At 44.4% G+C, this 15,503-nt stretch overlaps 1 protein-coding gene across 1 annotated transcript; it reads left to right on the top strand.

Annotated features, from left to right (window-relative positions):
- Window positions 1–1,295: 1,295 nt before the first annotated feature.
- Window positions 1,296–15,238, top strand: LOC145409820 (uncharacterized). The gene is made up of 6 exons (XM_080280128.1): window positions 1,296–1,376; window positions 2,115–2,771; window positions 7,199–7,423; window positions 8,418–8,540; window positions 14,572–14,688; window positions 15,020–15,238. Exons 1-6 carry the CDS (start codon window positions 1,296–1,298, stop codon window positions 15,236–15,238), a joined length of 1,422 nt encoding a protein of 473 aa, XP_080136254.1.
- The last annotated feature ends 265 nt before the right edge of the window (window positions 15,239–15,503 follow it).

The following is a 15,503-nucleotide window of genomic DNA, read 5'->3' on the forward strand; positions in this document are numbered from 1 at the left end:
TGCCAGACGCCTCAATCCCGTTTGGGGTGGCCACAAACAAATCGCCTCCAAGTCGCCCTGTCCCACGCCATTTCACTGCCCTGCTCCCAACTCACACCCCGCTCTCTCATATACCTCTCCACCCCATCCCTCCATCTCATCCTCGGCCTCCCCCTTCCTCTTCCCCCCTCCACCTCACTCACATACACTCTCTCCATCAGTCTTTCACACTCCATCCTCTCCACATGGCTAAACCACCTCAGTGTGTTCCTCATAACGCTTCCTATCACATCCACATCAACACCACAACGCTAATCCAGTTATCAAAATACAGTAATAGGGTACCATTTCAAAAATATCAGTTGCCGGTATGTTTAGCTAATCCAGGTATCAAAGTACAGTAATAGGCTACCAGTTTAAAATATCGGTTATGCTCAGGTAATCCAGTAATCAAAGTACGGTAGTAGACTCTTGGTAGGTTCAAAAATGCAAGAAGATGCAAAAATTTGGTGTTGTGAAATATAGAGATGCATTGATTTATACATTTAAATGATTGGAGATAGAACAGTAACAATAACAGTGGCATGTTAATGTGAAAAGAGTACAGTAATGTTCTGTAATGCTTTTGTGATACCTACTTATTGACAAGAGGAATATCTGGGCCATGCAGCATGTGTTAGGAGTGTAATGCTGTATGGTAGTGAGACCTGGGCAGTAAAGGAAGAGGATATTTGCAGGCTCAAACATACAGAAATGACAATGATTAGGTGGATGTGCAGTGCATCCCTGAGTGCAAGGCCTGGGGGGCTAGGGTTATGATGGAAGAGTTGAGAGGAAGGATGGGACTGGAGTGTATTGGTGTTGTGATGAAGAGAGGTAGACTGAGATGGTTTGGGCATTTGGAGAGGATGGGAATGATAATTGGGTGCAAAAAGTGAGAAGCGTTAATATTAGGAATGGGGTTGTGAGAGGTAGACCAAAAAAGACTTGGGACGAGGTCATGAAGTGTGACCTCAGGATTAAGGGACTAAATAGGGAAGCTGCCAGAGATCAAGCAGTATGGAGAGCTGCCATTAGGTGACCAAGACCGACACATTCAAACATGTTGGAGTCTTCAAAAATGAAACAAAACAAAACATGTTATTTACAGTTCAGCACTTGTTCTGTGTTATTCACGGTTCAGCACATACCCATTGTTATTCACAGTTCAGCATTTACCCAGTGTTATTCACAGTTCAGCACATGTTCAGTGTTATTCACAATTCAGCACTTACCCAATCACTTATTTTTCTCAGCAGGTAAATCACCAGGTCAAGATGGCAGATGGTATGCTATCCTTGTCGTGGAATAATCACAGTACCACATTCAGCCACACACTGACAACCTTCAGAGCCAAGGTATTTATCTGTTTATTTATTTATTTATGTAAGGAAGAAGGAACCAAAGGCCAGAAGTCTGCAAAATTGTTCCTTTTAAGAGAAAAATGAAATAACACCGGGCCAAATGCTACCTAGTGCCATTTTTCAAACATTTTTAATTCTTTCTATGTTGTTCTCTGCTCTCTAGAGTAGGTCATGCTGATTTTAATGTTCTGTATTTATTGACGTTTTTATTTTAAAGAGTTTCAGGATAATATGACTGTATTTTGCTACATTTGTCAATATTATTTTGTATTATAGTCGTAGGTGGTGGCAACCATCATCCACTCACTTGATGTAGTGCTGCCTACTTCTTCCATAGCCTTTATCATTCTTTTTCTGTGCCTGCCCTCCTCTCTTCCTATTTCTCCCATCTTCCTGTCACATCTTATTGCTTTTCTTTCCTTTACAGGTGGCTTTACATTGAGTGACAAGCCAAATGGTTTCCTGTAAGCCAAGAAACCATTTACAGCACTGGGTGGTAACCATATAACCAATCCATACGTGCTCCCTACGTGTCAACAAGTGGGTTGGTGGAGGGTTAGTGCCCCTCCCCGTAAAACACATAACTCAAAGTCAAACAGCCACCCCTTATGGGATTATGGCGTCTGGCAATAGATAAATAGATAGATTTTGTATTTCGATAGGAAAGGTATACAGAATTGCAGGATAATATTTCTGTATTTTGCTACATTATTTTATTTTATGTTTCAACAGGAAAGGTATACAGATGCCACGTTAGCATGTGAGGGCAGGTTTTATCAAGTCCACAGGCTGGTGTTGTCAACGTGTAGCGAATACTTTGAAAAAATGTTTGAAAAGACACCGTGTAAGCATCCTGTTATAGTTCTGAGTGAAATACACCGAGAGGAACTGGAGGCCCTGTTGAGTTACATGTATGCCGGTTATGTCAATGTGGCGGAGAATAAATTAACCCGATTAATTAAGGTGGCAGAGCTGCTTGAAATAAAAGGCTTAGCAGTGCCTGACGAACCTCCTAACAGTAATAAAAAGAGCTCAAGTACCCAGCCAGCAGGTGGTGGTAGAACGAGCCCCGTAATACACACTAGACAATCCCGTAGTCCAGTGAACGACAAGAGTTTTTCATCCCCCAAATCCACAAACTCAAGTATCGATAGGCTAAGCCCCAGTCCAAAGCGCGTGAGGAAAGACAGTGACATTGGACCCCATGAAAATACAGCGCTTTCCATCCCCACCCCAGCGCCTGTCAGTACAAGAGCAGTTGAAGCGAATACTCAGCACAGCGACGTAAGTTCCTGGAGTGAACATGACGACAGAAGGGACAGAAGTAACCCAAGCACACACACCGACTATCCTTCCACACCACAGGAGCCTCTGACCACCAAAGTGCAAGTGAGTTATTTTCTGTAGATTGGTATACTGTATGTGGTTAGATCAGTATACTGTATGTGGCTAGATTGTTATACTGTATGTAGTTAGATTGGTATACTGTATGTGGTTGTGCTCCTGAGTATTAGAAGTATCTTCATATGATTTGGTTGTGTGGAGACAGTGGAGAGAACCAGGAATGGGTGATTGACTAGGAGATTGTATATATTCTAGTATTAATGTCTTGTTATAGATCAGCATGTGAGATGAAGAGATGGCAATTTTAGACCAGGTTAAAGCCACTTCCAGCATGGTCAGTCCTTCAGCATAGCCTCGGCAACAACAACAGCAATAATAACAAGAGGAGTAGGGGCTGTCAGTGATGGATCTGAAAATAATAATCATCCATCCATCCATCCATCATCCAATCCTACATTGCCCCATGAGGAGCGTAGGAGCCCGGGGCTAAGCAGTTGGTCCCAGCATTTAAGATGAGAGTGACCAGCCTCACTCATCCCTGAGTGGCTCATAATAATAATAATAATTATAATAATAATAATAAAAATGGTGGGCAGAGCAGGAAAAAGATGCAGCTGTGTCATATTTCATTGTCGTGCTGTTTTGTTCCTTGTGAAAGTTGGAGAAACCATGGTACTGCTACTGCCACTACCTGTCATGTACAGTACCAGGGAATTATTCATTATTATTATTATTATTATTATTATTATTATTAGAGAGAGGGGGAGGCTGAGGATAGGATGGAGGGATTGAGTGGAGAGGTATATGAGAGAGAAGGTTGTGAGTTTGGAGAAGGGTAGTGCAATGGCAGGGGACAGGACGACATGGAGGTGATTTGTTTGTGGCCACCTCTTACGGGATTAAGGCATGTGGCAATAGATTGATAGATTATTATTATTATTATTATTATTATATTGTGGGGTAGATGTGGATGTGGTTGAAAAGATTAGGAGAAATACACTGAGGTGGTTTGGACATGTGGAGAGGATGGAGAATGAAAGACTGACTAAGAGGGTGTATGTAGGTGAGGTGGAGGGAGGGAGAGGGAGGAGTAGACCGAGGATGAGGTGAAGGGATGGAGTTGAGAGGTATATGAGGGAGGGGGGGTGAGTTGGGGGGAGGGGAGTCAAATGGTGGGTGACAGAGTGACTTGGAGGCGTTTTGTCTGTGGCCACCCTTTGCGGGATTAGGGCGTCGGGCTATAGATAGATAGATAGATTATTATTATTATTGTGGTAGGTGTGGGCGCTCATCATCCACTCACTCGATGTAGTGCTGCTCTCGGGTGTCTGCCCTTTCCTCTCCATCCTTCTTTCCTTCCATTCTCTTGTCTTTCTTTCCTTCATTCTTTCCTCTTCTTTCTGCCTATGGGTGACTTTACACGCCCTCTTCTGTCTTTCCCTACCTTCATTCTTTCCACTTCCTTCAGCCTGTGGGTGACTCTACACTGAGTAACAAGCCAAATGGTTTCCTGTGCACCAGGAAACCATTTACTACACTGGGTGGTAACCATATAACCATATTTTAGCGCCTGGTGGTTTAGAGGGTAATTATTGCACTCCAGTCGGATTGAGCCGGTGAAGGTTTATATCCAAGGGATGGTTGGGGTTGATTGCTTATGTAATGCCACTCAGGGATGAGTGAGGCTGGTCACTCTCATCTTAAATGTCGGGACCAACTGCCTAGCCCCGGCCTCCTATGCTCCTCATGGGGCAACGTAGGATTAGATGATTATTATTATTATTATTATTATTTTTATTTTTATTATTATTATTATTATTATTACAGTTTTATTATTATTTTTATTGATAAAAATAGGGTTAGGCATATGACAGAGGAGCTAGTTGGAGAAGAACAAGGGGGATTTAGGAAGGGAAAAGGGTGTGTAGATCAGTTATTTGTTCTGAGATGTTTAGTGGAGAAGTATCTAGAGAAGGGAAGGAAAGTGTATGCTGCCTTCATGGACTTGGAGAAAGCTTATGACAGAATAGGTAGGCAAGGTATGTGGAAGGTATTAAGAATATATGGAGTGGAGGGGAAACTGTTGAGTGCTGTGAAGAGTATGTACGAGGGAGCTAGGGCTACGGTGCGAGTGGACGGTGAGCTGAGTGAGTTCTTTGATCTCAATGTGGGACTGAAACAGGGGTGTGTGATGTCTCCATGGCTGTTTAATATATATATGGATGGGGTTGTAAAGGAGGTGCAAGGTAGGGCAGTGGATGTGGGGGTGGCCCTAATGAATGAGGGTGAGATTTGGAAGCTTCCGGTGTTGCTGTTTGCTGATGATACAGTATTGTTGAGTGAAGATGAATGGGAGTTGCAAGGTTTGGTGAATGAATTTGGGACAGTGTGTAGGAGGAGGAATCTGAAAGTTAATGTAAACAAAAGTAAAGTTATGGTGTTTGAGAGGAATGAAGTCACGGAGTGTGCAGTGAGGTTGGATGGTGAGGATATGGAGAATGTGAGTGCATTCAAGTACTTGGGTAGTGTGATGAGTAAGGATGGAACTTTGGGGGATGAAGTACGTGAAAGGGTACAGCAGGGAAGAAAGGTTGTTGGTACACTGAAAGCAGTGATGAGAAATAGGGAGGTGAGTATGGAAGTTAAGAAGTCACTGCATGATAGTATTGTGATCCCTACCCTGACGTATGGAAGCGAGGCATGGACCTTGCAAGAGGGGAACAAGTCAAGAGTGAGAGCAGTGGAAATGAGTTACTTGAAAGGAGCATGTGGAGTGACGTGGAGGGACAGGTTGACGAATGAAGAAGTGAAGGAACGTTGTGGGGTAGATGTGGATGTGGTTGAGAAGATTAGGAGAAATACACTGAGGTGGTTTGGACATGTGGAGAGAATGGAGAATGAAAGACTGACTAAGAGGGTGTATGTAGGTGAGGTGGAGGGAGGGAGAGGGAGGGGTAGACCGAGGATGAGGTGGAGGGATGGAGTTGAGAGGTATATGAGGGAGGGGGGAGTGAGTTGGGGGGAGGGGAGTCAAATGGTGGGTGACAGAGTGACTTGGAGGCGTTTTGTCTGCGGCCACCCTTTGCGGGATTGGGGCGTCGGGCTATAGATAGATAGATATAGATTATTATTATTTTTATTATTATTATTATTTTTATTATTATTATTATTAATATTAATATTAATATTAATATGATCATTGTTTGGTGGTAGGTGGGGGCACTCACCATCCACTCACTTGATGTAGTGCTGCTCTCTGGTGTCTGCCCTTTCCTCTCCTCTATCCTTCTTTCCATCCATCCTCTTCTGTCTTTCTTTCCTTCATTCTTTCTTCTTCCTTCTGCCTTTGGGTGACTCTACATTGAGTGACAAGCCAAATGGTTTCCTGTACACCAGGAAACCATTTACTATGCTGGGTGGTAACCATATAACCAAATTTTGGCGCCTGGTGGTTTAGTGGGTAATTACGGCGCTCCAATTGGATTGAGCTGGTGAAGGTTTATATCCAAGGGATGGTTGGGGTTTATTGCTCACATAATGCCACTCAGGGATGAGTGAGGCTGGTCACTCTCATCTTAAATGTCAGGACCAACTTGCCTAGCCCCGGGCTCCTACGCTCCTCATGGGGCAACGTAGGACTGGATGATGGATGGATGGATCATTGTTGACCATCAGATATGTTTATATGAAGCCACAGAATGTGGTGAAAGTTTTTTTTTTGGCGTATCAGATAGAGCCAGGATTCCAGGGGCTTGAGCGATGAGTGAATGGAAGCATGGCCCATTGGAGTGGGCAAATTTGGGCTGTCTGGATGTTGCTACTCTTCAGAAGGGAGGTCCGGATGTTTATGATGATGATTATTAGCCGTTGTTATTGTTATTGAGGGGGGAAGTGCCCAGCCCCCCTCTTTTTCATCATGGGTGCCTGGGATTACTGTAATTAATGCAATAGAAATGATAAAGCAAATTTTCCACCTTGATGTTGTCATGATTTACTTGGCCTCTGAACGGTGAGGGAAGGAATGTGTGTGTGACATTGTACTGGCCAGGCTGGGCACTAGTTCTTCCTGTGTTGGAATTTTATTGCTCTCACGACCCTATCTCATCCCATCCCTGGTTGAAAAAAAATTATGATGATGATGATGGTGGTAGTGGTGGTGATTTTGGAGATGATGATGATTGATGATGATGATGATGGTGGTGGTGATTTTGGAGATGATGATGATTGATGATGATGATGATGGTGGTGGTGCATTTGAAGATGATGATGATGATTGATAATAATGATGATGATTGATGATGATGACAATTTTGATGATGATGATGATGATTGATGATGATGATGATGATGATTGATAATAATGATGATTTTGATGATGATTGATGATTGATAATGATGATGATTTTGGTGATTCTGGTGAATGATGTATGATGATGATGATGACGATGATGATGATAAACTTTGATTGCCAGGTAACTCTTGATGAAACTCTAGTCAAAGAAGAGGAGGTAGAGGATAGAGGTGAGAAGACCGGTGATGCTGTAGTGGACGAAACTGACGACAACAACGCAGGCGGCAGCACCCTACTCATACCCAAGTACGACCCGATGCCCCAGGACCCGGAGGTGCTCACCCAGCCTCCCACACTGCACGAGGCCGTCATGGAGGCACTGGCGGGACCTTCAGGCATGCAGGCGGTGAGATGGCGCAACAACATTACCCACTTATAGTACTGTAATGTTCTGACACAGTAGCATTACCCACTTGTAGCACTGTACTGTTTTGATGCAGGTGGTTTTATATATGACTGGCGGAAGAAGACAGGTCAGAATGGATGAAGGGATCTGCCGTTGTTATTGTTAATCAGCCCTAGTCTGGCTGAGCATATCCATCAACCACAGGCAAGCATAGTTCGATTTGGGGAAAAGTGTGAGGGTTTTGTTGCTGGGTGGACACTGCATCTGCATCTCTCTTCCCAGTTAACAGGGACACCAGGCTCCATTTCATCTTGGTATTTGGTTATATGGTTACCACCTAGCATTGTAAATGGTTTCTAGGGTTACAGGATATCATTAGACTTGTCATTCAGTATAGAGCCAACTGAAGTGGAAAGTAGAGTTATAACAAGTGGCAGGAAGGAAAGGGAGAAATAGGACGATACCGACTTTGAAAAAATGCACCTGGCAGTGGAAAGAACGCTGGGGTACGTGTGTCAGGTCACAAGGGGCTACTTTGAGGGGGATTAGTGTCCTAGCTACACAGGTTAGTTATATATTTTTTTAGACCCTAAGGTTGGATACTTTATGAACAGACCTCATAAATGCCAGTTAATCACTTGTATGTGTATGTGACTGTGTGATGTTGTGATGTGGATGTGGATGTGATAGGAAGCGTTAGGAGAAACACACTGAGGTGGTTTGTCCATCTGTAGAGGATGGATAATGAGAGACTGATGAGGAGAGGGTATGTGAGTGAGGTGGAGGGGGGGAGAGGGAGGGGGAGGCCAAGGATGAGATGGAGGGATGGAATGGAGAGGTATATGAGAGAGGGGGGTGTGAGCTGGGAGAAGGGCAGTGAAATGGCAGGGGACAGGGCAACAAGGAGGTGATTTGTTTGTGGCCACCCCATATGGGATTAAGGCATCTGGCAATAGATAGATAGATGGATAGTGACTGTGTGGTGTTGTTGCAGTGGGCAGGAGGAGGGGCAGACATCAGTAGACGTTTGACCATGCCAGATAATTTCCTGAGTGAAGGGAGTCAAGATGTGTCCACCGGTGCCCTCAACCAGACCACACCACAGCCACATCCCACGGTGAGTACAGCCACATCAGTAATTACAGCATAGTGTTGTAGGGGCAAGGGTAGAATAGGATTACACTGCTATGCACCACATCCCACGGTGAGTATGGCCACATCCACAATTAAAGCATAGTGTTGTAGGGGCAAGAGTAGAATAGGATTACACTGCTATACACCTCCAAGTACCATTTAAGACACCTGGCTAAATGTACTGCTGTAATTTGCTATTGCTTGTACTAAACCTTCCCTTGGCCCTCAGGTGGTGTCAGGCACATAGAGGAAAAATCATCATAGACCAGATTAATATTGGTCATACAGTATTCCCTCAATTATCCGATGTAATAGAGCCAATGGCATGTCTAGGTAGTGGCAATGTCTGGGTAATGAACAATATCCCCCCTACCATACCCAGATCCTACCTATACCCAGCCTCCAATTTATACCGTTCTATTTGTACAGTACCTATGATTTACTTTGGCAGTGTTATCATTCAGAGATATTTAGACATCAAAACACACACATAGGAATATCCAAAATAATTTTAAACACCAAGAAAAGCATGCAAAAATAAAAATTGAAAAGAAAAAAACATCCTACCTATGCACAACTCTATGTACAGTACCCCTCCTAATTTTGGCAGTGTTTTCAGGTCAGTCTGCCATATTTAGACACCAGTACACAAATAGGATTATCCAAAGTAATGCTAAACACCAAGAAAACCATGAAAAAAAAAAAAACTAAGATGAACAGTACCCCTCCAAATTTTGGCAGTGTTTTCCGGTCATTCTGCCATATTGAGACATCGAAACACTCATAGGAATACCCATATTAATGCAAAACACCAAGAAAACAACGCATCAGCAGCAGAAATCCGCAGAAAACCTGTAGACTGTTGGAAAATCAATAATCTTTCTGTGACGAGTGATAGCTGCTCATGGGGCATTAAAAAAAAAAAAAAAAAATCCATGGTCAAATATGCCACCAGAAATTGGTTATATTTGTATAAATGGAACGTTTTCCCTACGTGTCAAGTGGGGTTGGTCGAGGATTAGTGCCCCTCCCTGTAAAACAATTAACTCTAAGCCCATGGCCACCCCGTTTGGGATACATGGCGTCTGGCAATGAATGAATGCATGAATGTATACCATCATCTTCGCTGGTGTTTATTCTGTAAGATAAGCTAATAAAAACACAGAAAACTGATGAGTAAAATAACAAAACTGCAGTGAAAATAAATGGTCCTAAAAGAGTAAAGCTTGCCTTCATACAACATCCCACCATCCTAGTTCAAAGTTTTTTGCCTGCTCCTTGCAAGAGTTAAACATATGTCCAGATGCAGAATTTCATGAGTTTTCACATGGATTTCACAGAATTTTGATACGACCATCAGTATTCAGATCGCCAAAAACTTTAAAAACTCACAGGACAGTGCTTGCAGTGCAAAGGAGGGGAGGGACTGAGAGAGTGAGGGAGGGAGCTGGGAGGCAGGACTAGCAAGGTGGGCAGCATGGGAGGGTATGAAGGAGGGACAGGAGAAGGGGGGAAGTGAGGCTGTGGCAGGATTTTCACCCTTCTGTCACGAGGTGGACTGTGCCTTCACCTGACCTGTGGCGTGTGGTCTGTCATACATGCGCATTGGCCATTGGGAAACACAACTCTTGGTGACTGGGTGACTTTGGATGTATGGTGTAGGGGCAGATGGGTGCTTTCACCTGACTTGTGGCTTGTGGTCAGTGTTACATGCACAGTGGCAGTTGGGAAAGGCTAATTCCGGTGGCCATGTGACTTTGGACATTCGGTGGGGATGCTTATGGGCGTTTTGACACTACTTGTGGGTTATGGCCAGTATTATTCAGGTGCTGGAGGTTCGTAGGGAGTGATCGAACCAACGTGCGACTTTGACCATTCAGTTCAGGGGCGGATGGACATTTTAGCTCAGGTTGTGGGTTACGGCCTATTTCCCACTCACAGCTTGAGCCCAGCGGCCATGATCTTGAATGTTTGAACATGTCAGCTGGCCGGCCAAAGTTCTTGGGCACTTTTACATCCGGATAATAGCAAGTAATATCAGATAATGGTTTAATAGAGCCAAGGTCCAGTATCCAGATAATGAACTGGTCCAGATGCTGCACGTCCAGATAAATGAGGGATTACTGTATATACTGTACTTACCTGGAATGATTCTCTCTCTCTCTCTCTCTCTCTCTCTCTCTCTCTCTCTCTCTCTCTCATTTGTGCCGCATATGCTTTGTTATACTTACCTAGTGCATGCTGGGCGTGCATAGTGTTTTTTTTTTTTTTTTTTTTTTTTTTATGTGTCCAACTCTGGGCATAGACTTCACAGCCTGTTCTCAAGGCCCAGTAGTCCTCCTACATACCATACACCTCTACATGTCATCACTTCGGCACTAACACCTACTGTCCATATTGAATACATGCTAGGGCTGTCTCATACAGGACCGGTGTATTGGTATTAGTGGGGGTATTTTTATGACATGTCGGCGGGTCTTCTGGTAGATCAGTAAAGTCTGATTTAATGAAATCCAAATCCTTAAACTGTTCCCTGGCTCAGCGGGGATTTGAACCTGGGTCCGATAGGACTGCAGGCCACCTCTCTACCAATTGAGCCACCGTCGCTGGGGTCAAGGTGAAATTCCTGTTTTGCTGTCTTTCCCCTGTGTGTGGATGGCATGGCACTCTTTTCTCTACCTTCCCCTTTTTATCCTTTGTTCCATCTTTCTTTACTCTTCCCCTCCTCTCTGCACCCCTATCTGCCCCTCCCCCCTCCCTTCTTTTCTGATGTTCTTTTCCCTACTGGTCCTATTGTGGCGGCATCAGTGTGAGTCCTCCATGGTGATGTGTTACCTTGTGCCTGCTGTCCTGGCCTGACATAGTTACAGCATTCAGTCTTGTTTCCTTATGGCCTCCTGCAGTACTGGTTCTCTGCATCAGTCCCACAGCATCCCACCCCTGATAGATGGTTTGGCTGTCACCTTCCACTAATATGTAGTGGAAAAGGCCTTTGACAGAGTCCCTAGAGAGGTGGTGAAGTGGGCAATGAGAAAGCTTGGCTTGGAGGAGTGGCTGGTTAGGGTGGTTATGGCCATGTATGTGGGTGCTCACACCCAGGTGAGAGTGAATGGAGATTTGAGTGATGAGTTTTCCGTGAATGTTGGTGTGCATCAGGGGTCAGTCTTGAGTCCCATGTTGTTTATCATGGTACTTGAAGCCCTTTCACGTGACTTTAGAAACGGACTCCCGTGGGAGTTGTTGTATGCTGATGATTTGGTGTTGATTGCAGAGAATGAAAGGGAGGCAGAGGAAAGGTTTAGGAAGTGGAGAGATGGTATGGGGCAAAAGGGTTTAAGGGTAAATGCAGATAAAACAAAAGTGATCATATCTAGGGTTGGTGGCAGTACCGTCAAAGACGAGGGAGAGTGGCCATGTGCAGTTTGCCACAAGGGCGTGGGAAGTAATTCCATCTTGTGCGGTGTGTGTGATAAATGGGTGCATAAGAGATGTAGTGGTATTAGAGGTAGACTGCGAGATAATGCTGATTTTATGTGTACGGCGTGCCGGGGTGAGCAGGTGGAGATCGTCAGACGTGAAAGAATTGAACTTGCTGGTGAATCTCTTGAGTGTGTGGAAGAGTTTTGTTATTTAGGAGACATGTTGTGTGCTGGAGGTGGGGCTGGAGCTAGCTCTGTGGCTAGGGTGAGAAGTGGTTGGAAGAAGTTCAGGAAGCTCTTGCCTCTCCTGACATTGAGGGGGCTCTCCCTACGTGCTAAGGGGTCTTTGTATGCAGCGTGTGTTAGGAGTGTAATGCCGTATGGCAGTGAGACCTGGGCAGTGAAGGAGGAAGACATTCGCCGGCTCAGACGTACAGAAATGACAATGATTAGGTGGATGTGCAGTGCGTCCCTGCGTCCAAGGCCTGGAGGGGCTGGGTTTACAATGGAAGAGTTGAGAGGTAGGATGGGACTGGAGTGTATTGGTGTTGTGATGAGGAGAGGTAGATTGAGGTGGTTTGGACATGTGGAGAGGATGGGGGATGATAGTTGGGTGAGGAAGGTGAGAAGTGTTAATATTGGGGGTGGGGTTATGAGGGGTAGACCGAGAAAGACATGGGACGAGGTCATTAAGTGTGACCTTAGGGTTAAGGGACTGAACAGGGAGGCTGCAATGGATCGTGCAGCATGGAGAGCCGCCATTAGGTGACCAAGGCCGACACATGCAAGCATGTTGGAGCCTTTAAAAACGAAAACGAAACGAAAACGAGTAGGGCTTCTAGGTGCCTGCCCTCCTCCCCTCCCCTCCCTGTTGTAGGATCACAGTCATTCAGCCAGCCTGTCTTAGGGAGTTCTATCCAGGACTTGTCTTGAGGTGGTAAGGAGGTTGTTAACCCATGGATTTTGAGCCACAGCTCAGGCTGGGTAGCGTTGTGTTGCAAGCCACAGCTCAGGCTGTGCTGGCTGTGCATCACTGCTAACTACTCGGCCTCTACTCAGACTTACGCATGGCACTAGCAAAGACAGAGAGAAAGAGATTTTTTTTCATTTCACCAGATGATGCCTTGGATGTTTGTTTGTGATAAAAACTTTTTTTTTTTTTTTAATTAATTTTTTCACTACTCCCCTATGTAAACTTACGAATGGCCCTACGCAAAGATGGAGAGAGAGAAAGACTTTTTTTTTTTTCACCAAATGATGCCCAGGATGTTTATGTTCAGGTTTATAATAAACAAAACCTAAAAAGAGAAAAAAAAAATTCTTCATTTTTTGCACACCATGGGGTGGGATAAAAAAAGGTAATTGCACAATCCACAGATTAAAATTTGCCATCAGCCTTCAGTATTCACTAGTGTCTGCAGTCATTCATTCATTCATTCATAAGGGCGAAAATACCACTTGCTGTGTTATCTGTTTGTTTTGTCTTGCTTCTTTCTTATTACCACTTGCTGTGTTACCTGTTTGTTTTGTCTCATTGGTTGTGTTGTACCCCTGGGTGATGCCCTTTGCTGCTGTGAGGATTTCTTAATGGCTATCAACAAATCAGTGCTGGAGAGGGACCCCTTCCTGTGACAGTACTGATAAAACCAAGTTACACTGTTTCCTTGTTGTATGAATGTCCCTCAACTCCCTCCCTGTCCCCCATGAAGAGTGTGGTGGACTGCAGGAACAGGACAACTTCACCTGTCATACCACTAGATTCAAGTTCACATGACCCTGGAATTACAACATCAACAAATTAATATTAACTGAGACACATTGGCTGCTTTAACGTATCAAAATTTCAGTTTTTGTGTATGAAAGAGTGTACAGCTGTTATATGTGCATTGAGAACACTGTCTGTCTATAGCCTGATGCCCTAATCCTGCAGAGAGTGGCTGCAGACAAAATGCCTCCAAGTCACTCTGTCACCCACTTGAGAACACAAATCCATGAAATAAAAATGCATACAATTTGACATTTTACTGTATTAGAGAACATTTTATCTGCCCACTCATTGACGTTCTTAGATTGAAGCCAGTGGGTGTTTGTCTTGGCTAAAATTATTTCTGTTCTTTCACAAGTGCCCATGGAGCAAGACATAAAGCCATGGAGGTTATAAGTAGATGCTTGATGCATGTGTGTATGTAGGTGTTGTGTGGTAGTACAGGTTGTAGTTATAGTGTTGGTAAGGTGCTGCAGTGGGACATGTTCAAGTGGTGGCATTGATACACAGCCACCCAATTAAACAAACAACCCTCAACTCCCTCCTTGCCCCTAGAAAGGAGGATGGTGGACTGCAGGAGAAGAGTAGCCCCAGCCTGCACTACACCAGGTTCACATTCAGATGCACTTGGCCCACAACAATAACAATAATGTAGATGTCAAGTACTGTATGCAGTTTTAGTGTTGGTAATGTTGAGTGTAATGATGGTAGTAAGCAGGGTATTTGTGCAGGTGGGTGCTGACAGGGGTGTTGTGGTGCATCAGTATCTAATAAATGTAGTTTTAGTAATATTGGTTGTGATGCAGATAATATGCAGAATATCTCTACAGTGGGTGCTGTTGCTGATGAGGGGCCTACATGTGGTGGTGCTGTGCACACTGGGTGGAGTCAGCAGCCATGGCATCCATCCAAGAGCCAGACCTCCTCCTGTTTCCCTGCACCTTACGGTGGGGAGGGACCCTGGCCCTACCTTGGTAGGGCATTGTCTACCACAACGGGATGCCTTCTCTGCACAATTTATGTACTGTAGTGTACATGTAAAACAGTCCCACAGAAGCAGTTGTTTTCGTGTGATCAGTGGCTCTGTCCAGCCAGACAGAACAGAGTTAAGCAGTAACAACAACAGCAGGTGGATGTTGGCAGAGGGTTCATGATCAGATGAAGCTGGGGCAACAGCAGTAAGATATATATCATTAGGTAATAATTAGTTTAGTGTTGGTATTACAGTACAATATTGGGTGTAGATAAAGTAGTAAGAGAGCTATCCCTGCTGCACAGGTGGGTGTTGGCAGGGGTGGGCACAGGCACAGTGGCAGGGACGGGCCCAAGAAGCGTCATCAGTGCCCCTACTGCGCCTACTCTACCGCCAGGAAAGACCACTTAAAAAAACACATACGCACCCACACGGGGGAGAAGCCCTTCGCCTGTAGCCTCTGTCCCTACCGCTCCTCACAGAAATATAATTTAAAGAGTCATGAGTTTACCCACAAATTATAATGGTTGGTAAAGTAAGGCTGTGGGTTGTGTTCTTTGTACTGAACTTCATTCAACGTACAGGTACGGTACCTTGTTAGAACATCAGCACAAAACATAGTACAAAATGTCTAGTTTTGTAGCAATTCAGTATCTGACAAGCAGCTTCACATCCAGAGTGCAATGTTTTACCCATTAACTAATCAATAACAAAGTTTTTGCACAGCCAAAAACCCTTTGTTCATCCATGAAGTTGTATTGGCACCTAAAGAGTGTGAGTATTTAAAGC

This window comes from Coenobita brevimanus, chromosome 83, assembly GCF_032717465.1.
Source record: "Coenobita brevimanus isolate Jiangsu-jjx chromosome 83, ASM3271746v2, whole genome shotgun sequence".
NCBI classification, from domain to species: Eukaryota; Metazoa; Arthropoda; class Malacostraca; order Decapoda; family Coenobitidae; genus Coenobita; species Coenobita brevimanus.